General features: G+C 39.4%; 1 protein-coding gene across 3 annotated transcripts in view; it reads left to right on the top strand.

Moving 5' to 3' along the window:
* The window catches only part of sipa1l1 (signal-induced proliferation-associated 1 like 1), a 95,949-nt gene that overhangs the window by 48,856 nt on the left and 20,735 nt on the right, over window positions 1-26,358 (top strand). For all 3 annotated transcript variants that reach the window (XM_026143587.2, XM_026143586.2, XM_026143588.2), the window contains 8 exons: window positions 12,074-12,199; window positions 12,815-14,340; window positions 14,586-14,808; window positions 15,207-15,337; window positions 18,049-18,237; window positions 18,981-19,155; window positions 20,373-20,476; window positions 20,822-20,979. In XM_026143587.2, coding sequence (XP_025999372.1) covers window positions 12,943-14,340; window positions 14,586-14,808; window positions 15,207-15,337; window positions 18,049-18,237; window positions 18,981-19,155; window positions 20,373-20,476; window positions 20,822-20,979 — 2,378 coding nt within the window. In that variant the 5' untranslated portion in view covers window positions 12,074-12,199; window positions 12,815-12,942. The remainder of the gene's footprint in view (window positions 1-12,073; window positions 12,200-12,814; window positions 14,341-14,585; window positions 14,809-15,206; window positions 15,338-18,048; window positions 18,238-18,980; window positions 19,156-20,372; window positions 20,477-20,821; window positions 20,980-26,358) is intronic.

Genomic DNA, 26,358 nt, shown 5'->3' with positions numbered 1-26,358 from the left:
TGTAATTATCTACATTTCCGTTTCTGTCCTTTTCTGTCTCCCTCAGTTTCACAGCTATTGTGTACCACAGTTCTCTGATACGTTGGATTGTCTTGTTAAGCAGCAGCTGGGATTTTCTTTGGAACTACGCATGAAAGCGCTTTATATTTTTATAGTTGTTGATTTTGTGGGATTGTTGCTCAATCAAGCCACATAATTTGAATATGACAGTTACCAGTGTTTTTATTTACTTTTTTAGATTAGATGACAGAGACCTAGTTTGTTTTCCTCTCTAACCTACCCTGTTTCTTACAAGTTGCTTCTCTGCTTTTGTCTTCCAGAACTTTTCTCTTCACTCTTTTTATTCTTTTAATTTCTCATCTTTTCTCTTCATATCTCTCCTACATCCTCTTTCACAGCACCCTCTCTTCAGTGCCTTTCTTTATCTCTGTACGGCCCCTCTATCAGCCCCCAGCCACCATGTTAATTACACCACAGTTCTTTTTCTCTATTATTCACCACTCTGCTATTTCTGTCACCCTCACTGCTGTGCCTGCATTTGCTACATCGCCAGCATTTTGCTAGGGTCTGCAGTGGCTGTTGAAATGAGGAGGGGGCGTGTACTGGTGCCCAATTCAACAACAAATGGTTGTTTAGCGTCATCTGATTGGCACAGATTAGTGGGCTGTTGGCGGTGGTGTGGAGGTGGCAGTTGCAGAAGACCAGGCAGCTTCATTGCTGCTGTCTGTGCACTGCAGACTGATCTATTTGCCTGGTTTCTTTAAACGTGTCTTTAAATGGACTTTTGCTGTCAACAACATCAAAACGAGCTGGATTGCTCACATAAAGCCAAATTAAACTCTATTAATGGGTGCATATTTATCTATGCCACCCTCACTACTGAAGTTAGAATGGCTGAGACAAGTTGCAGTGCAGAAAACGACATCTTAAACGCTAAGCAGCCGAACAGTTTGTATTATGATGATGACGACATTTTGTGCATTAATGCCAGAGTTACTGAATGTGGTAAATGTTTATCAGTGCAAGCTACTTCACTCCTTGATTTATGTAGATTAACTAACTTTATTTAATTTCAAGTTCATGTTCAAATATGTAGTTTTGCTAGTATTCAAAGCACTCTCAGATCTTGCAGCTATTGCGTGTACAGTTGCCATCAATCGTAATGCCTTCGGTAGATTTAGTTGCTTATTTTAGGCACTGTAGGGCTATGGTAAATGGATTGGAACCTCTCAGATAGGACCTGAAGTCTGTCTGCGTGTGCCTTCTTCAGTGTTTTACTTATTTATTATCTTTATGTAGACACACTAGACTGAACAAGGTGTGACAGTATGCATTTTGCAGGAAAAAGTGACAGAAATAACTGATTTTCAGGCAATGCAATGAAGAGATTTTTTTTTTCTTTAAGTAATTACTTTTGAAGTAATAGTAGATACTGTGGCTCGACATATCACACATCAAATGAAAACAACTCAACTATTTTGATTTAGCAACACAAATGTTTGTAAAATCAGTATATAAAACATGACCGTCTGTGAAAACCGATCAAGCACACAGACAGTATAAAAGATGGTTGTAGCTACTTTGAGGTGGCTGCAGGATTTTTGTCATCACCATCTTACTATTTTGAAACCACATGTAATGAGAAGGCGGCAGGTCTGGCTTTAAAACCACACTCTATTATAAAATCGAATTTGTTTTGTATTCAGTGTGACGCTAAATGTGTGAGTGAGCCCACAAACTCAGCAGGATTAAGCCACAAAGCTTTATAGGCTATGGGATCGCAGGTCTTTTTGCATCCACAGGTATCACCCCCTAGCAGGTTTTTGTCTATGATTAAGCTTTCCAACACTAATTACATTATACTTATACAGGTGGAATTTAATAAATGTATGCATGAATGCATGTATGCATGCATGCATTTTTTTACATCTGTCTCATGGATTGTTGGGAAGTTGGAAATAAAATTTGAGTAGTTTATTACAGCTCGACCGATATTATTAGGGCTGATATTATCAGCTGACGTATGTAAATAATTTTCAAATATCAGCTGATAAATAAAAATTAAAAATGTAAAGAACTTCTCTCTTGCTTTTGGAACATCATGAACACAACAATCAGCTGGATGCAAACAAAGTTAGGCAGAGCATAAATGTGTAATCTACAGCTTGTTGTTATATTAATATTTATTCAATGATAATAATGTTATTACTATAACAATACCTAATACCTGTATTGCATGTTGCGACAGATCTTACCAATAAAATGTACTTTCAGTGCAAATGTCGAGCTATCTTTGCTGGGTTTGCTGTAATATTATTTAAACTCACATTGAAGGATGCTGTTTTAAGTAAGTCTAACTTGAGTCTAACTTCAGTCATGTATGAATGACCACATATGAAAAGTAAAAAATGCTCATAAGTCAAAGACAAGAGAGGAGTTAAAGTACGAGTCAAGTTGATACACCTAAAAGAAAAGTCACTGTAGCTTGCTACTAACTAACCACCCTTTATCCTCAGAAAAATCATCTCTGCTTGCATGAATAATAGACCAGCATTTCATGAGGGCAATTGGCTTAATGGACCTGATTCATCATAACTTGCATGACCCAGATGCTGTCCTGTGTGATTTAAAGTGCACATGGCGGCAGGGTATTTCTTGGCTTAGAATGGACCTCTGGAGGCTGACTTTGCTCGTAAGCACAAGTGGTCCACATTCGCTAAAGGCATTGACTCTGTTGCCTTATTTGAGAAATATCTTTGAATATTCCTACTATTTCAGATCATTTCATAAACTAAAAATGGATACTATGCTTCAATAAATTTAGCTATAATCAGCAGTTATGGTCATGAGTGCGCATGCGCCATTAGCGTGCTGCCTGCTGTAACCCCTAATTTCCCTCGGGATGAATAAAGTATTCTGATATAGAGTTGGTGACTTACCTGACTTGTCTTTGTGCTAAAACCCCCATTTGGTACCTCACCAAAATTCCTGACTGTCCAAGAGCATAGTTGGTTTCTGATGTTTAGTTGTGGGACAAATACAAACATGTATACACATGCTTTCATGCAGGGGATGTAGGAAAGCTCTGAGTGTTGCTTTCAAGGCATGTTAATGACCTCAGGACAGTGTTTAGAGAATCTGGTCAGGATGCGGTCTTAACTTATTCTTTCTCACATGCAGTATTCTGCTTCTGAGGAATTCTCAAGTGAAATATTGTTTTTGGCATAGATGATGGTGAAGCCTGGGTAAATGGCACAATTGGGCATTACAAGGTTATTTGCACTAGGAAGCTAGTAGGATGTAGACAGTTTACTATCTGATCAAAGCATAAGTGGCACTTAAGTCAGTTTCTCCTAAGTAACCTAAGTAGTTAAGGTGTTGCTCTCTCCTAATTAATCTGTTAAAAGCTTAATTATACAGTGTGCTACATGTGGTACTTGAAAACCACATTGTATTAACCAATACTGTAAATCTACTGTGAATCTTTTTGATGTATGGCATTCAGAGCCAGTAAATAACACACTCAAGTACCAGCATAATAGATAAAAACAATCTGAATCTCTGATCTGTGATGATGTGCAACATTCTCTGAGTTTCCACCAGATACGTTGTTATTCTTCCAGTGACTTTTGTACAATAAGATAGAATTTTCACCCAGGCAACCCAGTATGTCAGACCTTTCTGTTAATGTATCCACCCGCCATAATGTAACTGTGAAAATACATTAGTGATTCGCTTGGTTCTTTCTCTGCTGATGACAGAAAGGCAGAGGTTGGTGAGTAAGTTGAGCTACGCCACAAGGAGAGCCCTTAATGATGATTAATGCTGTTCACACGCAGCCGGCTATAATGAGTAAACACAAGTACATGGAAATCGGGTAAACAACTGAAGGTGAGAGTAGTTTTAAAAACGGTAAAGTCATGAAATCCAGAGAATTGGGGGGGGGGGAAGCTGTAAAATTCTGTGATAACTTTGTCTTCTCTTTCTTTTACCAACAGCTGATAGAAGCTCTAAAAGGTATAAAGGACCTTGTGGCTATGCTTTGTATTCTTGGATCCATGCAAACTACAGAAACCTAAATAATAGTAGTAGTATCCAGGCGGAGAATGGCCTTACTAACATTGTTTCTTACACATGCACCAGAAAAACAGGAGATTCCTTCTGTATTTACTGTTCGCATGTTTTTTTCCTTGCACATTTTGCTTTGCTTGGACATTTCTGTGTTGTAAAAACAAACTCACCATCTAATTCAGGCCAGAGCAAACAAGCTATAGGTGTGAAAATTCCCAAGTCTCATTGTAAATTTGGGGAGAGGCAGCAGTTTCACAGGGAGCAACTCGCATGCACTAACATGCACGCATGGCCAAAACTTTAGAACAGTAAAGTGAAGATTACAACACACAGTGCAGGAGGTGTGGCTTTGCTAAGGACACCATTACTCCAATGGCCTCATAAGAACTGAGTGCAAAATTGAATGAAATTGAGTAAATCTGTTCAATGAAATGGTGGCGCAGTCACCAGAGGCAGGTATACTGGTGCCTTAACACCTGTGCTATCTACCAAAGTCATTTTTATCTGTGTTAAAAAATAAAGCTCATAGATACCTAGTACCTGAGCAGAATGCATATATTCCAGCATTAAAGTGACTGCCCATTGCTGTCACAGACCCTCTCTCATCACTCAAATCTCAATGCTGCTCTCCGCCTTCCACTGTTATTCTGTGGTAGCTGGGGAAGTGGAAGCGCTGTAGAATAAACTATAAGAATACCTTCAGAGCTCTCAAAAGTCCCCTCTTACATTTTAGTGAGCAAGAGAGGAGACCCCAAGCTCACCACCAAGCTCTGCAGAGGGAGGAAAGAAAAAAATCTGCAAACCACGTTCATCTTTCCACACAATTACAATTTCAGTTTGAAAGGCTCTGAGCAGAAACTCCAACACTTTGGACTGCCTGCTGCCTGGCAGCTTTCAAAGAGAATGTTTGATTTTATTATTTATTTTTTTCTCCTTATCTTCTCTGTGTCTTGGCCTAGCATTTCCTCATCTATGCTCAGACAAGCTGAGATGAAAAGCTGTTTACCTTTCAAACAGCTCTATAGTATTCAAAAGTGCTGTAGGTCATGACTGTTACTGTGTGACAAGCACACATTTCGTTGTTTAGGGGACATCATTTATGCAGAACTCTTATTGTTGACATGTTTGTGATTTCTGAGAACACTTAAAACCATCAGTGCTACTTTTTAAAATGTCTCTTTATAGACTTTTGAACTGCTGAAGTCTTCAGGAAGTTTCAAAATATTTGAAACTGTCGGGCCACATTGGCAGAAGGTTTAAACCAAATGAAAGTTGGAGTATGTAATGCTGCTGAGCCTGGGAAAGATGACATGGGTGAGAAAACAAGAATGTGATGCAACAGCGCTCATTATCTCTCTGTTTGCTTTGTTTGTTTAACTTATGAGACAGACAGAGAGAGAGACATGGAAATGCAAACTAAATGTCTGCATCATAATCTGGACCCCAGTTGGTTGAGGCAACCAACTTGCCTCAGTGGTCACACTGATGCCACCAGTGTTTTGGCACCTGGTGTACAAAAGGACATGCTGTCAAAGATTAAGTCAGTGTTCCTCTCTTTCTGTTATTTGTAATTGGCACTGCTCACATTAGGCTTGCATTGCACCACGAGCCATCCAGGAAGCAATATCTCTTTGAATTTACACTCAGTAGGTTTTCCCCATTATATACTGCAAGTCCAGAAGCCTGCAGCTTGAAGCTTTGGCTTAGAAACTGTTTCTGCTTTGAGCCTGTGAAAACCATTGAGACATAACGTAGTATGCGTTGTCAGGACGTAGAAAAACATGACGTGACTTGACCTGACTCACCAGTTGGTGTAGTAATGATGTCTGTCTGGGGAAACAGGTGTGCAATTGTCAAATATCTACTAACAGAAAAACATCACAGTTAGAGAGTTATGCTTCTTTTTTCTTCTCCTATTTTTCTTTTATGGTTTTCTTAAATCTTCTGCCTCCACACTTCTGTCTGGTCTCTGATTGGAAGGTACTTAGAGTATCTTTGCTAAACACAGGTTTGGGAAAACTATCCATTTTCTTCTACACAATACAGGTTGATTAAAGAATGGAGACTATTAATTTTCTTTGTACCTTTCTGAAAATACTAATTGAATGGATTGAAGAAACAAATCGTAGCGTTTCTCTGCACCTGATCTGCTCACATGCACACACATACCATACCATTCACACTCAATGCACTTATTCCTAAACTTTATGTGCCGCCTCTTTAACGGTCTCTTTTCATGGTGCAGAACTAGCCTCCATCAGTCAGTGAGAACTGATCTGCTCTGTAATATTCAGGTGCATGACTCACTGTGCACTGAAGCATATTAAGAGTCTCACAGTGACAGTCACCGGCACACCTGGACTGCTTAATGGCAACTTTAGACTGGCAGAAACATTAAAAAATAATAATAATAATAATAATATTTAATACTCCATAGTTTTATTTATTCTTCATCAGTGTTTTTGCTAATACATTATTTTACTATACTAACTAGCCCAGTTAAATATTAACATCTACACGGATTTGCCACTTTGTTAGGTACATCTTGCTGTTACCAGGTAGGCCCCCCTTTAAGAACTGCCTTATTTCTTCAGGGCATAGATTCAGAAAGGGGCTGGAGACATTTGAGTCCATAATCATATGACGGCATCGTACAGCTGTTCAATGTCACATTCAAGAAAGCAGTTTGAGATGATCTGAGCTTTGTGACGTGATGCGTTATCCTCCTGGAAGCAGCCATCAGAAGATGGGTGCAGTAGTCATAAAGTGACAGAAGCAGTCAGCCATTCTTCTCTGGCATCAACAAAGCATTTTGACTCAGAACTTCATCTCACATTTTCTCTTTTTTAGGCCATTCTCTGGCGAGAGACCTAGGAGATGGCTGTGTGGGGAGTTTCTGAAATACTCAGACCAACAAAGACAGGCACAAACAGCCATGCGACATTCCAAGTTATTTAAATCGCCTTTCTTCCTCATTCTGATGCTTGGTTCGAACTGTTCCTAAATGCACTGGGTTAGTGCCATGTGATTGGCTGATTAGATATTTGTGTAAAACAAGCAGTTTAAGAGTGTAAGAAGCGAAGTTACCACTGAGTGTAGACACTCGTAGTAACACTTTAACTTACATCCTATAGTTAGAACACATCAGCTGTGGTGATCATTACCATTTTTTTTAACATGCACCGCTGAAAAAATGACAAATGTGTCTAATGGTTTTCATCTGATGTCACACATAGCTGACGTGTTCCAATTACAAAACTCAAGTTGCAGTATTACTTCAATGAGAAGTTTCATGTTGGTTTATTTTTATTGAATGACAGAAAACTACACTCATCAGCCACTTCACCATATAAAAGGAAGTGTGTATATGTGTGGGAGTGAATGCAACAAACCATCTGTTCTAGACGTGACGTTTGTACCCACAATAATTGGTAGAGCATTACATAATTCTTTGCAGGAAATGTTCGGGGGAATTACAAACCATATCATCTCTTACTGGTAATGAGGTCACACTGAAGTCGCTGTTAAGTGATTACTTATTCAGACAATTACACTAACTCCAGGTTGAAATCCTCATGGAAACTTTTATTGGAATGATGTGGAGCGTTTACTTGGAAAGGGCCGTAACTGCCAGTCGCCAAACATTGACTGCTTAATTCAAGATAAATTAATGGGTTACAACAAAGGGGTTTCCACATTCTGAATGTTACTTTAAAGCAGAAATGTTTTCTTGTAGCAGAACACAGGAATATTTAAAGGGTGCACCCAGTGATAACAAGCAGCCAACGCCCCTGTTCATGGTTTTGTTGCCTCAGAGGTTTTGAGCCAGAGGAAAAGGAAAATCACCAGAATTACAGAATTATAATCATTTCTTGTCTTTTTTAAAAAAAAACCATGTTATTAGCTCATTGTACCTCTGTACATAGTCATCCCCACAGCCATTCTGAGCCAAAACAAACCCTGCTTTTTTTTTTTTTTTTTTTTTAATGGTAATGATGTCAGTTATACAATGCTAATGCCAGTTATACTATTTCTTTTATAAATGGTAATGATTGTTTAACAGTGCTAACAAATTGCCTCACAGCAAGAAGGTCCTGGGTTCAAATCCATCATCTGACTGGGGCTTTTCTGTGTGGACTTTGTGTGTTTTCCCCGTTTCTGCACGGGTTCTCTCTGGGTACTCCGGCTTCTCTCCTCAGTCCAAAGAAATTAAGTTAGTGGGGTTAGGTTTATTGGTGATTCTAAAATGGCCAGGTTGTACCCCGCCTCTCGCCCTATGATATCTGATTTATTATAATACATAGTAAATCTGCAGTATTGCAGTTAGTTTACATTTTTCCAAGTACGTCTCGACACATTTATATGTCTGTATGTACAACAAAGTACTAGCCATTGTAATGATTCCTACTATGGAAATTTACAGTGACTAAGCTGTAAGACATCTGCAAATGCACAACAGTCAAATTAAAAATCATGTTGTTTTTTTTTTTTTCAATTTTATTTTTGGGTTCGTTTTTTTGTGTGCAAAATTCCCACTGTAGAGAATTGAACTTGCTCTCGTGTAAATCTCTAGATTTTTATCTTTTCAATCAAGTGCTTGATATGATATTACACATCCGCTTTCACTGTGTGATAATGTGCTTGGGGTCCCAGCCACTATCATTTGTAAGAAGTAAATAAGTCCCTCTGTTGACAGTTTCCTGCCAGCTGGGCCAACAGATAACATCAGCAGCCATTACATTCACTGGGCCAAGGATGCTGCGCATTTACCTCAGGAATCGACCTCATTTAGACACTGCTAAAGGTTACTGAGTATCTGTCAGTATAATTGGTCCTCAGTGGCTGCATAGATGCGTGCAACGCCACATTCATTCATTTTGAATTGCCAGTCTTCCAGCCAAGCATACAGTTTAATCCTCTTCCTGTTTGCTCAGTTCTGAAACTCTTTCACTGTTTTTTTTTTTTTCTCCACGTACTATCCAACTCATTTTTTTTATTTATTTATTTATTTTATTAAAAGTACTACGCAATCCTCTGTGGAATAAGTGAAGGGCACTCTGCAGCTAGTTATTCGGGATACAGTTTTTGAGTGGTAGTATCTTGGAGACGACACTGGTTCATAGCAGACTTTGTGGAACGGGAGGTAAAAACAAATGTGCTGTTTTTGATGGTGATAGCTGATGTGACAGTGCTGATTTGAATGATTGAATATGTTCAAAATACCAGCATGTGTGCTTTGTTTTTACCTCTGCACAGCCAAATGGATAATGGGACTATTTACCCAGGATATGTTCTGCAGAAATGATCAAAAATAAGCAGGAGTGTGGTGGAGAACTATTCATAATCAGATTTTGTGTAACAACAGAACATGTAAAACAGTTGTCAACAAGATTTGTATATAAATGAGAAAATTATAAAAAATATTTTTAGCCTAATATCAACCCAGCGGATTTTGTGCAAATTAAGCAGCTTGTGGATTAGAACATCCACTTGTTCTCTTGTTTGCATTAATTTGGATAAGAAGAAATTGAAATTTGTTCTTATTTGGTAGAAGAAGCCTGTTATGATTAGCTTCAAGGTCAGTAATGTTATCAACTTGTATCCACATACTTTTGTAATGAGCCTCAGGATTGGGTGTTATTGTGCAAGCAGTGTCCTCATTCACAAGGGCCTTTATCAGTCAGACAGTCTACAACAGAAGCGAGAGATCTCCTATTTTGGAATGACAATTGAAGTACTGCAGGGATTACTGTACTGCAAACAGAGCCGCAATGGCCAGTTTATTCTGTAATAGGACCAAAATGTGTCTGAATATTGGGAAACAGTCTTACAGTTACTCAGCCCCTTCTTCTGCTTTGGTTAATGGGAGAATATCTGTTCATTTGAGTTTAATTAAAGGAGCCTCGAGTGGGGAAAAAGTTGAACCAATCGATGTTGGTCTACAGTGGGTTGAAAGTATGCCAGCGTCGTACTGATTTTTGATATTTCCAATGAAGTAAAAAGTTTGACAAGCTTTTGCTGGCATAGAAGAAAATCGCTCGCAGGAGGTTCATCTATATTCATGTTCTTTCAGTTTCACAGTTCGCTCTCTTTTGAGACATTTGAAACTGTTTATAAAGCACCCAAGATGATTGTATATCTGTTCTACTAATGAGTTTCTGGAAAAAATGAATAAAAGTAAAACGCGGTGATTTGCAAATCATTGTAACCCCTTTGAAAACAGTTGTACTAATGCACCAATGGAGACAAGACAATTGAGAATTGTTTTTTTCTTCTTTTTTTTTTTGTCCCAAAACAATCTGCAGAAAATAGAGAGGCCTCTTTAGGAAATCCAAAATGTTCCCTTACTGTTTGGCTCCTCATTATGTGTGTAAGGGAAATAGATACTTGTGCTCAAACACACATATGCTTAAGTGAAATGAAAGAGAATTTGGTGTTCAGTGAGCATTGGGAAACTGAGCAGATTCTGTAGTACACCAAAGCACCATAGATCTTTTTCAGATCAGAGTTAGGTTACAGATGATATTAAAAAGATCTTAATTTCTACTTGGAGCTGAACCACGTAGATGGTTTCCGTTTTAAAGACATGGAGAAATTTGTGACATAACCATGAATCATGTTAGCGATCCACAGTGTTTGTTCCACTTACATTAAAGATTACACTCAAAACGCTCAACAACTCTGTTACACCTATTGTTGTGGTTTTCCCAGTTAATCCACAAACCAAGAAAAGGTAATTTCATGAAAACTGCTCACAGCGAGTTCTGTGTGAAGCGATCAATACCCACTCTTCTTTCTCTCACACGCACACACACTTACTAAAACATGCACCGTACAAAACTCTGTATCACCATGGTGATTCAGAATGTGGTCTGAAAGGGAGAAGTGGTGCATTATTATGGACCCACCAGTAGACGAGCACATACTGGTCCTTGTTAAACTTGTGAATAGTGCTGTAAAGCAATTACTGCCACATTGTGTTTGACTGACTAAATGAGCTGCCCATCCTTACTGTGGCATCCTGTGAGGGTTTTTTTTTTTCCTGCTGTATTACTTTAATCTCCATCCTTAAGGTACTTAAGTGGCTCTAGTTATCTAATAGATATTTTGTTAACCTAATAATGTCTAGTAGAGTACTTTTGCATGATCCACATTTAAAAAAAAAAAAAAAAAACTGTTTACTTGCCTTGCACTGCAACTTGGTCCAGCACCCAAGTTCATTCATTTTGCCAAACAATCTAACTTTACCTAACTTTGTCCTGATTGCCTGCCACTATCAATGAGCCAGAGCTCTGCGGTGGACATGGCCATATTAATCCTGCTGATCTATAACATAATGAGTATACAAGAGAAGGAAAAAAACTGTCTGAAGTAAGAGGAGTTTACTTTAGAGCAGGCTGAAGCTTAAGCTTTTTTTTTAAATGTTTTTAATATTTGTCATGTTAATATTGGGCATCCACAATTGCATAAAGAGAAAGGGGGAAAAGATATTTTTAAATATAGCATTTTTTTTAAAGACTTTTGCTGTTGAATACCCTGCTAGTTTTAGAACACATTGAAAAGTCTAAGCTAAGAAGCTCCAATTTTGGAAAAAGGGTTTTGCTGGTTAATGTACTCTAAAGAGCCTGAGGAGACTTCATTCTCAACTTTACAGGCTGTGAGATACTCCCTATGACTAGATAGCAGACTGGGCTTGATGTGTAAAATTACTAGGCTCTCACGTAGCTGTTAATTAAATAACAGGGGATCTAATCTTTGACACTGCAGTAAAAATGGATAGACTCTAAACCCTAGAGTATATTCTGTATGCTGTATATGAGGATCTCAAAATTTCACAAAAATACCATAGTTTCCTATTTCTTTACTACTGCAGTAGAGTATCTGAAAGAAATGTAATACTAAAGAGTATGTAGCACTGAATGTAATTTGCCTTGTAATCTGACTTGTCTTCGGTTTCCTTCTGTCTTTGCTTTCTGTTTTCTCTCTCTACTGTTCTTCTCAGTTGCCGAGTTCCAGATAGAAAGAGTCCCCTGTCACCTGATTCCTAAGCAGACTGCTTGTAAGAGTCTTCAACAATAAAAGTTGGCCATCAACTAATTTCTCTTCATCAAGACTCACTACTGTAGAGGTACAAAATACCCCCCCCCCCTTTTTTTTTTTAATGCTTAAAATCATTAGCGCCATTTATCCTTCTAGATTGTCTTCGTGTAAGCTGACCATTGGGCATATCGTCTCCAGACATGACAGGCTTTTCATGACTGTAATGGTGTCCAAAATCCCCCCAAAGAGATGGACTCTCTGGGTTCCTACAATGATTTTTTTTTTTTTTTTTTTTTTTAAATTTATGTAGTTCTCTGTTTGGGACCTTTTTTTTTTGGGTTATGTTTTCAGAAATCCAATGCTGCTGTAAGGCAATTCTCATTTAGTTCCATTGTATGCACCTTGTATAAAATATAAATTCGATTTTTTGGTGAACTTTCTCTTAATGTCCCAAGTATTGCGATGCAACTATTGATAAGTGTTGAATTTAATATGTATATTGCAATTTTTAATTAAACCTTTTGAAGGCTCAGTGTTTGACCTGTAAAATTCAAACTCAGCTATTTTTCCATTGGTTCTTAAGCTTTAACAACTATGATAACTATACTACTATAGTTATTAAATATTGGTCTACAATAACTATTATATTACTAAAGAAAATATTGAATTTTTCCTGTTTACTTTTCCTTTTCTGTTTCCACAGCACTAAATGTCCCTTAGCCTCTTGAATCACTTCACTCAGTGGCCGTTATGTTGACCCGAATCTAATCTCATTAGCACCCCATCCTTACCTTTCCCTCCCATCTCCCAACACCATTTCCCGACTCCGTCATGACCAGTCTGAAGCGCTCTCAAACAGAGCGCTCAGTTGGGGGCTCGGTGTCGGCTACCGATGAGTTCTACACTCGTCGTCTGCGACTGCCTAATGGAGGGGCACCACCACCTCGCAGTGAGAGCGCCCACATCTCTTCTTCTTCAACCACGGGCACCAACCCTGGTGTCCCAAAGATGGGGGTTCGGGCTCGTGTAGCTGACTGGCCACCAAGAAAAGATGGGGGAGGAGGGGGTGTTTGGCACATCACTGTGGAAACAGACTCACCCAGCTCTACCAACACCACTAGCTCTTCAGGGTCAGGAAGTGGAGATAGAGAAAGACTTGAAAGAGGGGGAGGAGGTGGTGGAGGAGGTAGTGGCGGGAGTGGTGGGAGTGGAGGAGGGGGGGTGTCAGCCGTCACAGCCCATAGCAATCTGTCAGCCAAGCTGGGTCACCTGATAAGCCCACAGGACTCATCCATGCTGCGCAACATCCACAACACACTAAAGAGCAAGATGCAAAGCAAGGGAAAGGACAATCGCTTCCTGTCACCGGATGGCTATCTGGGTTCCCCTCGCAAGGGCATGAGACGCATCCGCCAACGCAGTAACAGTGATATAACTATCAGTGAGCTCGACGGGGATGGAAACGAGGGCTGGTCGTTCTCCGGGTGGACACCCATGCACCGGGAATATGGCAGCACTTCATCTATAGACAAGCATGGTGTGTCAGGAGAGAGCTTCTTTGATATGCTAAAGGGATACCAGTCCGCTGAGGCCCCGGATCAGCGAAGCCCAGCTCCAGAAAGGCTAACAGAACTCCTTACTGTTGCTCCCATAAAACAGGCTGCTCTGGATCTGCCAGATGGACCTTTAGGTCCAGCCAGAGGTAGTCCTGCCAGTCGGCTAAAGGAACGAGAGAAGCATTTGAAGAGAAGGTCAAAGTCAGAAACAGGTGGAGAGTCGATCTTCCGTAAGCTGCGCAGTGTAAAGGTGGAGGGTGACACATCAAGGGCTGGCTCGGATGCTGAAGATGGTGGGAAAGGGGATGAGAGTGGACCACCTCCCAAACCCTGGGCATGCCAAAAGGGATTTGCCCATTTTGATGTTCAGTCTCTACTCTTTGACCTCAATGAGGCGATTCAAAGTCGGCAATCTGGAGCCAAACGCAAAAACACCACTACTGGTGCCTCCGCTGCAGCTGCCGCCTCTGCTTCGGCCTCGTCCTCTCTTTCGTCTAATCAGAGTGGAGTGTATGGGTCACCTTGTGGCTCCCAAGAAGAGCTAAGCAAGGAGGGGACAGGAGGCGGTACCGACCCTGGCGATGATAAGAGCAATGATTTGGTTCTCAGCTGCCCTTGTTTCAGGAATGAGATTGGTGGAGAGGGGGAAAGGAACATTTCTCCTGTTAAACAGGTAGGTCTGCTTGAGTAGTCATTATATTTTCTTAGATATATGCAAATATTGCAATGCATTTTAATATATAAAACGGTTTCTCGGGTTCTGCTGTTTTAATATTGATGCTGCAGTCTGCAGATGTGTATTTTGAAAACGCACTGAAAAGCGCTCAGATTTCTGCATATTTAAGATGTAAAGATAAAAATATGATGATGTGGTTTACAGCTTGCTGGCTTTACCTTTCCTTTTTATTAATCTTCCAGCAGGGAAGCATAGGAAGCGGTGGGAGCTCAAGCAATTCCTCTGGCAGTACAGAAGAAGGCCCTTTGGATGCCACCCTCACTACCCATTTTACCAATGCAGGTGTGGCTGTGTTGGAGGCTTCCAAGGACGGGCCTAGTCAACATGCCGACAGGTCCAAACGATACATTGTGGAACATGTTGACCTTGGTGCCTATTACTACCGAAAGTACTTTTATCTCAGAGGTGAGAAAATTGGATAGTTTGGGCTTTTTTGATTTGTAGTTCTTAAACTTTAGTGGGTGCTTTTCAATTTGTCTTACTGAACGTTTCTAGTCTTAGAGCAAATGCTGTGGACTGTATTGGCAGAAAAAATACAATTTGTAGTGTTTTAGACACTAATTAGACAAGGTGCAGAAGTTGTACTTCATTCTGCATTACACGTGAGAAAACCTGGGAACCAGCAAAGAGTCATTAGTAATGTTGCGAACGTTCTGTAAAGTTTTAATAGTTGATATAACTCAGCTGCAATACACATAGTGGAATAATTGCTCAGGTTTTCTTCCTTTCTGTAGTTTTATCTCTCCTGTCCTCTGTCATCAATTTATGTCTGCATCTGAAATCCCAATACTTTTCACCCTTAGAGCACTGGAATTACCTGGGGGTAGATGAGAATCTGGGCCCTGTGGCGGTGAGTCTGAGAAGGGAGAAGCTGGAGGAACACAAAGACCATGGACAGCAGTACAACTACAGGGTCATTTTCAGAACGAGTGAGGTAACATACATTCTGACAAATAGTGTGCCATCTGTCTGACGTGTTCACGATTTTGTTATATAATTATTATTTTTTAATTATGTTTTCATTCACCAGGGTAAGCTTGTAGCTTTTCTAGCTATTCCCACTGTGAAAGTTCATGTGAATATATCTGTCAGTATTTAGTATGCTCTCCTGAGTGATCTTCCTGAAATGCTTTTATGAGTTCAAACTGTGTAGGAGTTGACATATAAGAACTGCTCCCTGCTTATTGATGAAGCCATTTGGGGGGAGACATTATAAAAGCTTCAGCTCAAGGCTGTCGCATACAGCTCAGGATGCTACCGCCTCCGCTCCTTGATACCACCTTAAATTACTGCCCATTTGATCTTTATAGTTTCCTCCCATTTGTTTAGTCCAAATTCTCAACTTTTTCGTGAATCCCTCTAGCCCTTGTTGCCATCAGTAGACACAGTAGAACCATAGATGCACGTCCTTATTCGCTGAGCTGAACACCCACCCACCATCTTTGTCAGCCTTCATCTTTGAAGGGCTGAGCTGTGCCATTTTGCAGCTCAACGACACTAAAATAGCACCTGGGGTATTTGAGTGAAGAAGGTAAAGCATTGCTTTTCTATTAAAGCGTGCCATGAGTAATAGCCCTTGCAATCTCTTGGGATGACGCACGACCTACTGTGCTATGTTTTCCTCTATTTTTCTTTCCTTCTCTTGCCTCTCAGTCTCTTCTCTAATTGCTATTTTCAGAGCAGGGAGCTTCACAGGTTTAGATATATTTGTGTGCCTGCGTGGGAGTGAGTGGGTTGCACTAATGTTGAAGACAAAAGTCCAGGGACCAAAGAGGACGACTGTCCTTTTAATACTGCCCATGATAAGTTTAAAGTGCTTTTCTTCTTTGGTTTGTTTAGTACTGAGTGCGCTGGCAGCAATTCTGGACTTTCCAAACACCACGTGAAGGCAAAAACACACAAGTGGCATGGGACCACTACTGACTAACAGCTGTTAGTTGATAGTAGATATTCAGATTCTGGACTTTCAACAGTCTTCCTGATTTATTCATGGATGTCCTCGTTGAGCTTTTTTTTACCCCGAAGCCTTAGTATTCACACTGAAAGCTACAGCAGCAAAATCTCCACTCTATTTATTTTATTTATTTATTTATTTTATTTTCTCCCTTAGCCAGACACTTTTCTGCATTTTGCTTTCCCTGTACCAACAGAGAGTGGGGAAAAAATATCTGTTTTTAGATTTTGTGGAAAAAGATTAATTTCATGTGTGATCCTAAACTGAATTTAATTGCATAGATTAAGGCCTCATCACAGGCTTCCTTCCAGTTTTCCCAAAATAGAGTTACTAGTATTCTACAGAGGGCTGGATAGCTAGTCATGTTGTTGTTTTGTTGCCTGTTACAAAGAACAAACACTCTGCGTGGAGCAGGAAGGAAGAGCCAAGAGAAGAATTATCTAACCAGCAACTAATCTGGACTCGATCTGACGGGTGTGCTATGAAGCAAGTTTATTTGCATTAACAGGCTGGATAAGCAAAAGATTAAAACTATCAGCTTTCTCTTTGAACCTAGGTGTTCTTTATTTAACTCTTCTTCTTTTTTTCTTTTTTTTAATCTCTTGCTTGAGTGCTGCCTGCTTCAAGACGAGCAGGTTATGGAGAGCTATGAAAAACACAAAGCACAGTCTTTTGGCACAGAGATAGAATTGCAGTCAAACAGTGTCTCGATATTACATATTTTCCCGCTATGCATTTAATTTCTAACATAAATGCTGCGCATTAAAGCTTTCACATTTTAACTTGATATATTTAAATATGATACCTAAAGAGGTTAATATGCTCCCATATTGAGGGATAAGTGGAAATCAATTCAGTTTTAGCCAAATCAAAGTGAATTTCATTTCAATCATTGAATATTCTGTGATGAATACCAATAGACCAATCAAATCTCCATTAGCTGTGGAAGCAGTGTAAAACTGCACAAAGCATGAAAATGATTTAATCTGCACCATCAGCAGGAGAAGTGAAAGGGTTGCTAAAACTGTGACCAAATAGTTAAGCTGGATAGTGTTACGGTAAGACCACACCCCTTTGGAGCGGAAGTAGCAAGTTCGATTCCCTTCCAGTATCCAGTAAAGGTCCTGGCTAGGCCCCCCCATGCCAAACACCAAGCCCTGGAATGGTGCGGCTACGCCTGCAGCCTGTTCACAGCTCGGACACGACACATTTCACTGCATGTTGTACTCTATGTGATCATGTATCTGACCAATAAAGCTTGTTTCTTTCTTAAATATTAACAAATGGTTGTGCCATATTGTAGTTTTCTATTTATAGTGCATTGTGCTTTTATGTAATTGAATTTAAAAGCAAGGGTTAGAAATTAGCAACAGCTATAAACTCATGCTTCTGTGAGTTTCGTGCGCCGTATTAGAACCATGTTAAACTCCATTTTTCCTTTTTAAGTAAGTTAAAATAGAAATCTTGATATTTTTGATGGTTTGATTCGATACTGACATTGATCGGCTAGAATAGGCTCCAACAACCGTGAACTGGATAAGTGGAAGAAGATTGATGGATGGAGTATTAGGGTTTTTTTTTTTTTTTTTTTTTTTTTGTTGTTGTTGTTCTTTTAAGTGAAAATCATAATGGCTTTGACCCCTGCAATTGTGTTTTTGTTGTTCTTTTCCTGCATTATGGGTGGTCTCCAGCTGAATACTCTGCGCGGTTCCATCCTGGAAGATGCTGTACCTTCGACGTCCAAGCATGGTCTAGGTCGAGGCCTGCCCCTCAAAGAAGTGCTGGAGTACCTCGTGCCTGAGCTCAATGTTCACTGCTTACGCCTGGCACTCAACACACCCAAGGTCACTGAGCAGCTGATGAAGCTGGACGAGCAGGGGGTAAGGAGATGCAGCGAGCACGTCTTGAGGTTTGATTGTGGGTTATGATGGGCCGGATGAATCTGCTTGATTAATTCCTTTGATTGAGCACATTTGATTACTGCTTTCCATTTAGTGAAAAGACAGTGTCATGCAGACATGGCATCCGCTGAATAGAGTGCGATCCTTTCGTGCATGCATTCGATCGGTCTTTGAGCCAAAGAACTTTTGCAGCTGGTAACCTGTACTATTGACTATGCAAAGCAAACAATTGTCATTTGGCATTTCATGAATTTTTTTAGTGTGTGGGTGTTTTTCTGTGAAGGGGATGTATCATTGTTGAACTAAATTCTTTTTATTTATTTTTGCTGTATCTCTTTATTTACTCCCAAAGACCGTTATGTGGAATTTATCTGAAGAAACTGTTTATATGCATGCTGTGTCGATGCATGCACACACAACATAACCCTTAAAAAAATTATATATATATATATATATATATATATATATATATATATATATATATATATATATATACACTCAAAAGCTGATGCAGTTATCAGAAGCTGAATCCTCTGAAAATGTCAACATGATTTCTTAGGAAAATGGCACAAAATCACTACAGAACAACCCACGGTTATTCTTAAAATGTCAACATGAGTCCTGCCTCAAATGTCAACATGGTTACTCTGACATGACTTCCACACAGTAATCTCCATTTGTTTCTCCCCTTTTCATTGGAATAATGTTTGTTCTCTCCGCAGCTGAGCTTTCAGCGAAAGGTGGGGGTGATGTACTGCATGGCGGGTCAGAGTAGCGAAGAGGAGATGTACAACAACGAAGCGGCTGGGCCTGCACTAGAGGAGTTCCTCCATCTGCTGGGCGAGAGGGTTCGTCTTAAAGGCTTCACCAAGTATCGAGCTCAGCTGGACACAAAGAGTATGTACATTTGCAAAAAACTGCGAAGTGCCAGTGAGGGTGTGAGGGAACCTTTATATTTGATCTTACGCTGACATTGATCCTGTCTAATCCAGCACAGCAGGTAGTAAATTAGTAAATTGGCACGCACGAAATAGACATTCACATTGATCAAAAAGTGCTGAGTTCAGTTGCCCAGCAAGTATTTGATGGATTGGAGCATGCAGGGGGTCGTCAGAGTCTTTTAGATTATGTGTATACACACATGGGTTCAGTGCCTCAACTTGCATTGCGATAATCACATTAGATCTCATTCACATGTTAAAGGACTGGTACTGCACTAGTACTAAATACATTGTTTCCTTATAAAATGTTTATTACACTTTTTATTAGGATGAAGGTATGTAATGTAAGAAGTGAAATTAATTGTTGAGGTTGTAAGTTATTATAGCATTTAACTTGATTTAATTTCCTTGCCTTTGGCACCTAAATTTCTTGCAGTTTTCAAAACATTTAATTATGAGCAGACGGAATACATGTTTTAAAAATTTCTGATCCTGTTCCCCCCGTTTTCAACTCCAGTCCCATTAAATCCCCCTCACTTCCTTGTCTTCGTTCACCGATTCTTAAGTTTCCTCAGATGTTTCTTCAGACATTTGACAGATGGCCTTTAGTTTCAGATTACTGTATTTTCTTTTGGACACTGATATTGATCCTCTGTGGTTGTGCCCTTCTCCTTTGCCAGACCACCTGTGTTTGTTCCAAACAGAATTGATGTCCACTTTATTTTTGCTACCTCTGTGACATTTCCAAGCCTGTGTATGATATTATGTTATCCATATTATCCCTGCATGAACTAAGCCATTGCCCAATACCCTGTGAGACAAAAACTACCCCAATCAATTTTTGCAGGATGTGTAGCCTCTAGCAAATTAAATACAGCCATGCAACGCCCTCCTTAATGAATGCGTGTAATTCATTGAGGTAATGTAGCTGTTTAAGTACGGCCTTTAAATACCTTGTGACTGTTTGGCTCTCTAAATGGAAAACATCAACAGCCTAGTGAGGTAGTGCAGTGGCTCCCTGACTGTAAAGAAGTGAGCGTGTTTTAGGGCCGTCTGAACAGCATATAGTAGAGACAAGCATGCGGGAAGAAAGTTTTAGGGTACTTGAACAAACCTGTCATGGTGTATTTTCCTGAAGTATGAGACATTTACGTGCAGTTTTCTCCTTCTCAGCTGACTCAACTGGCACCCACTCGTTGTATACTACTTACAAGGATTATGAGATCATGTTCCACGTATCCACCATGCTGCCATACACACCCAACAATAAGCAACAGGTATGTTAATTTACAGGGCTCAGAGCTTGGATACACTAAAATACCTTTGGATCCACCAGCAAGTTGTGGCTTTTCATTAGAGAAAGTAGTAATCCATGCTATGCACATTTTTAGAGTTAACATGATCCTGTTCTTTGTGTATATAGATGTAGTCAAGGAGGACATGCAGAGGTTTGGTAAGACAGAGGAGGATGCTAGAGGATGGTGTCAGATAGAGGCAGATAATTCACTGTGGCGACCCTTAAAGGCCGAAACAACAGTGGCTCAAGTGTTGTTGTTTTTTCCTCTAGATGTCTACTTAATTATGTTTTAACTTTAGCTTCTCTCTTTGAAAATGTTTTCCAGTTGCTGCGGAAGCGACATATTGGGAACGATATCGTCACGATTGTGTTCCAGGAACCCGGGGCGCTCCCCTTCACTCCTAAAAACATCCGCTCACACTTTCAGCACGTCTTTGTGATTGTGCGAGCGCATAACCCTTGCTCCGAAAACACCTCCTACAGGTGAGATTCAAGAGTACACCAGAATAAACTGCGTGTAAATAAAATGCTGCATACTACTTTTCAACCTGTGCCCCATTTGAAGCCTAAACAGTGCAAAAATAACCGGTTTGATGCTGTAATGTAGACTTGGTCAAGTCAAAGAGAATCAGTCTACTTGAACCTGGAGAGGTTACGTCCAGACTGGCATTATTCAAAGTAATACAGTGTCAAAATGTGATAGTTAAGGAAGGTGAGTTGAAAAACTACACACTGAACTAAAAAATAAGGGCTGTAGAGGTCAGTTGGAACATTCCCTTCTATGTCTTTTCATTACATTAGAGGTTATCTAAGGCCAGTGCTTTACCTGCCTTTTCAAAATGTCTGGAAAAATACTGCATTTGAGGACTTGCATGTGATTTATGATTCACTTTTCATCACAGCAAAAACAATAATGCTCTCATCCTTCTGCTCAGATTGTTGTACGGCTCTCGTTGCCTTTGCAGTTTCATCATGGAGTAGGCCGAGAGTGTTGAGAGCCCTCTCTACGACTCGCGATTTATTTCCCCGCTGTGAGAGGGTGTAATATTAAATACAATGTACAAGTCTGAAATAACTTTTAAGTAATTATTTATATTCTGCCTTTGCAGTCTTTCGTGTTCAGCGCTGTTCAGATTTGAAGGGCATTTCATTTAGCTCATTCCTGGCTCTGTCTTTTTATCTCGTTTTCTGTCATTCTCTCTTATCTTGCTCTCTAGGACTCTGCCTCCCTCTTCCACTAATGGCTGTTTTAATTGCTGTCAGAGCACATTGTGTGAGGACTTAATTGTCCCCCATGGGGCTACTTCACTACTAAACAACAGCACCACACAAACACAAAGCAGCCAATAATGAATTGAATAGAAGAAGAGCAAGTACTATTGACATGTGCCTTATGCGACTCACAAACGCAAGTTAAGTTTTTTGAAGTGTAAAGGAGTTTTCTGCACACCATATAAAGGTGAAACATCAGCTTTCAAAAATAAATTATGATTCATAGTCACCACAGGAAATTGACTGAGTCATAAGATATTAAGCAAAGGTGACCTAAATGCTTTGAAGCTTTGGTTTGTTTTCTTAAGGTTTATGAAGACGGGGGCATACACACTTGGTATTGAACTACTTCACTGTTCTGTTCAATTTGTCATTTTGAAAGTGGGAAAATTCTGGGTTCACCTGGCCTTGCACCTGCTTTCAAGCATTTAGAGATCAAAACATAACTATTCTGCTCGCTCAATGTCTGCTCTTAGTGGAAGTGTAAAAAAACAATTTCTTTTGTTTGATATGAATAGAGCAAAGTACAATAAAATAGTGTGTAACCCCATTTAATGTAAACCAGGATGTGTTTTCTGTTCACTGCTCTAATGCTGCTAGTATCTTGTACAGTTAAATGTAATTGCGTGTTAATACAAAATAGGCTACTCTCAAATAATGATATTTTGATGGCTGCAACCCAAACTGAGTTTGTTATAAGACCTAGTGTATGAGCTAAAGGCATTAGAGTGCTGCCGAAAGCGATACTGTACGCGTAACTGAAAACTGATGGAGGATTTCCTTTAAAGGATTCTACTGGCATTTTCACTGTAATCAAGAAATTAGGTAATTTGAGTTCACTCTGTGAAAAAAAATAATGCAGAAATCTACAGATGTCTTCAAGGCTGAAAGCCTCTGTAAAATACAGCTGCAGAGAAATGATGCGTCCTCACTGGAGAAGTGCGATACTTAAGTGCTCGAGTAACAGTTTATTTTAAAGGTGTGAAAAATGGTCTCTTTCCTACATGGCTTAAGGTCAAGTGGGCACAAGTGTATTTACAGTACAGTGCAAAAATCTTGAATCACCCCTCGTTTTTTTTAATATCTTGCTTCTAAGGAATAAGACTTAAGGCACATAACTGATGGGGCTTGACCAGTATTATGTGTGCACATAACAGAAATCCTGATACTTGTTTTCACACCACAGTTTGAACGTGATCTGACGTTGCGAGTTTGAGCTAAAAACTTCCCGTAGCCACGTATGCTTTGCATTCTGGGATGCGGTAAGTTACTATAGATGTGTAACAGTCAGCATGGATGGGTGACTGCTCGTGTTCTCCAATAGTCCAGAACAAAACACCTTCTTCCTGTATTTACTTTTGTTGCTCCCGCCCCAGACACATCTGTCCAATGAGCGGACTGAATGTTTGTAACGGCGCATTTTGATTCACCCTTTGAAGAAGGCACAGTTTCTCAAGTGCATCATCTTCTCCTGACAGATGTTGCACGCTCACTGAGGCTGTTGACATTCATGCCACAGCTGGAGCCATGAGGCTGGCAGCCATCAGATAGTTTCCTGTTAGATATTGTTTCCTCTCGTCTTTAGGTGGTGGTCCGTAGTTGTGTTATGATCGACACAATAAAATGATTCATTCCACAACTCGCAGCTTTTGTTTTCATCCTCACAGTCGAGCGTAAACTTTGATATGTCACACATGCAGGAGCTGCCTGAATGGCTCTTCGATATGTCTCAGCACTCCATTTGGAAACTACTAGTGTGGTTACTTATTTCCTCTTCAATGGTAAATTCATCTGCACCTTAACAATGTTGTTCTTGTGTCAGCATAATGTTGCCATCCTGGACTGTTGGAAATTGCAGCTGACCAATCACATTGTGATGTAATGGCTTTGGAATGCGAAAAAAGGTTTTCATAAAACGCATAAAACGGTTAGAATTTCTCAAAAAGGTTTTATCCCCACAAATTTGAATTCTTTTAAACTCTTTGCATGGCTCTTAGCTAAAAAGTCACTACATAAACAAAACCTCAAAACTTTTAGATAACAAAAATAGTCCTTGCTTTGAATATTAGTTGCCTAAAGTAGACAAAAACATAATGTATACCTTCCCCATATCCACACTCTCACAATCTCGCACTCCATCAGGTATTGACATGTTCTTTTTCTTGGCCTGGCTCAGTGGGCAGCAGGTCATAGATACTGGAAGAGCAGAACTGCCCACACATTGGATATTTATAAGACCACAAATCAGTGAAAGCCACAGGAATGTGCTCTTTCATTTCTTTTACCAAACCTCCTGCCATAGAGATCACATAGCAGCCTCACAGTGCAGCAATTCCCCAACACTCCTTTTCCTCTCTGTCTTCCTCACTTGCTTTTCTCGTTCCTTCTCCTTATCCCCCCCCCTCCACATTCATTATTTCTTAATGCTCTTTCAGTCTTTTCCTCTTGCTTTCATACCTCTACCTACCTCTCGCCATCACTTTCCTCTGTCCTGCATGAGTCACAGGTCTTTGGTTGACTGACTCACAGGTGTTTGAGATCAGTACAAGTGCTTTTAGAGCTCCAATATAATGCATTGAGTGATGCTGTAGTGATGGAGAAGAATAAGAATAAAAGGTCACATTTTATTGTAACCATTTGTTCTCCCATCGTATAATCACTTTAGCTACCCCACTCTCAAATACCCGGCATGGTTCATTTGTTATCGACAGAAGCCCTGGCTAATAGAGCTATGCTGCTGCCAGTCTCTCATCAGATTTGATGTTATTATTCTTTTCAGAGTTGGATTATATGCTAGTAACAGTTTTAATAAGGATGCTACAGGGCAAAATACTTTCATGTAATGCCACTTTATATCTTAAACTCTTTACTGCTTCACTTAATGTTTATTTTAATCCTTCAATAGAGAGACATCAGAATTAGGAAGACTTCTAATTTTAACTGGACACAATATATATTTTTTTAAGATGTTATTTTAAAAAGAACTTAAATTAATTAAATTTAAATTAATGGAATTTTATTTCAAATTACATGTAGTTAAATTTACCTACAAATACTTAAAGGTGTACACAGTAGAATGGGAGGTAACAAGTCGTATTATACTTTAAATTAATTTAAGTTGTCTGTAAATAAATGTAAGTATTTACATGTAACTAAGTTTATTTAATAACCTTCGGCATATTGCAGGAAAGGACACATAAATTATTTTGTAGGTAATTTCATGAAAGTCCATAAGTAAGTAACTATGTAATTTCTTGGTAACTTTGTGGCAAAATGAATAGTATTTTCCCAGCTTACATTGCAAGTGCACTGTACTTTTTGGAGTGTGTGCTGTGGACAGTAGTGGCTAAACTTTCCCTAACTTCCAGGTATTTTACAGGGAAAGAGACACTGTGCACTTGTTTGAACAGTTTAAAACAGTGATTTTTAAAGGGTGCTGTCATTATAAGGTCACACAGGTTTGCAGATTTTAATGGCATTTATTTATTTTTAAGTTGGTAAAGGGGATAACATTTCTTATCACATTTATGTTGGTAAAATAAAAATAAAGCTTGAATAATAGAATATCCAACATACTTATTGACATAATGAATATTAAATAAAGATGTGAAAAAAGCAATATTAATCCACTCCATAATACGTGCGCTCCAAAAATTACAACACATTTTCAACATTACCATGAAATTAAACACTACTCAAAAGAAATTATTAACGCAACATTTTATTTGCTTAGAGTATAATTATTTTTGCTCATTAACCCCTTTTTCTAATCTGCCTACCTTCAAAGTAGTTGTAGGTAAATATATAAATATTGTAATTTCAAATAAAATAATTTAAATTCCGTTTAATTACAGGGGAATTATGTCTTTAGTCAGAGCCATTTATTCGTTTTTTGTTTTTTGTTTTGTTTGTTTTTGTTTTTTTTAAATAAATGTGGAAAAAAATCCTGTGATCATGTTAAACAAGTCAAGCTGTGAACTAACAGTGTGATGTAATTTTCCCTCCATTGTAAGGGCCATATTGAAAATATACACAGTTAAAAGAGTGAAAACTGCTAAACCGCTAACAGCAGAAGGGTCTTTGATGTTAACACGTTTGCATGCCCTGACACCTACGCATGTACACGCTACCTGCTTTCCTTCTCCTTGTTGATTTCAGCACAAATGGCAGGAAGGAAATGGAGACATTTTTATTTACTCTGGGTTTTTTGTTTTTTGTTTTTATCAATACCTGTATTGAATTAAACACATGCTCTCTGTTGATGGGCAGGGTGTGGTTGACCTTCAAGTTAGATTAGAGAAGCTGTGACAACGTGGGCATGCTGGGTTGATGCGCTGATGGTGATCTCCTTTTTGGCACAGATGATATGTCTGCTAAAATATGTTGAATTAAGTAGTAACATTTAATTATTTCTAATTCCCTCTTTCTCATACGAGGGACTTTTCTCTTCTGCACTTGAGGCAGATAAAGGCCCCGTCCCTATTTGTAGAAAAATGGCACTGGAATTCCTGTGAGTATTCCCAGGATGCACTTGCCAGTCTTGCACAATAATAGCTTGTGTTCATTCTCAAAGGCAATTCTGTCTAGAAA

This window comes from Astatotilapia calliptera, chromosome 15, assembly GCF_964374335.1.
Source record: "Astatotilapia calliptera chromosome 15, fAstCal68.1, whole genome shotgun sequence".
In the NCBI taxonomy this organism is placed as follows: domain Eukaryota; kingdom Metazoa; phylum Chordata; class Actinopteri; order Cichliformes; family Cichlidae; genus Astatotilapia; species Astatotilapia calliptera.
This window is presented reverse-complemented; position numbering and strand designations above follow the sequence as displayed.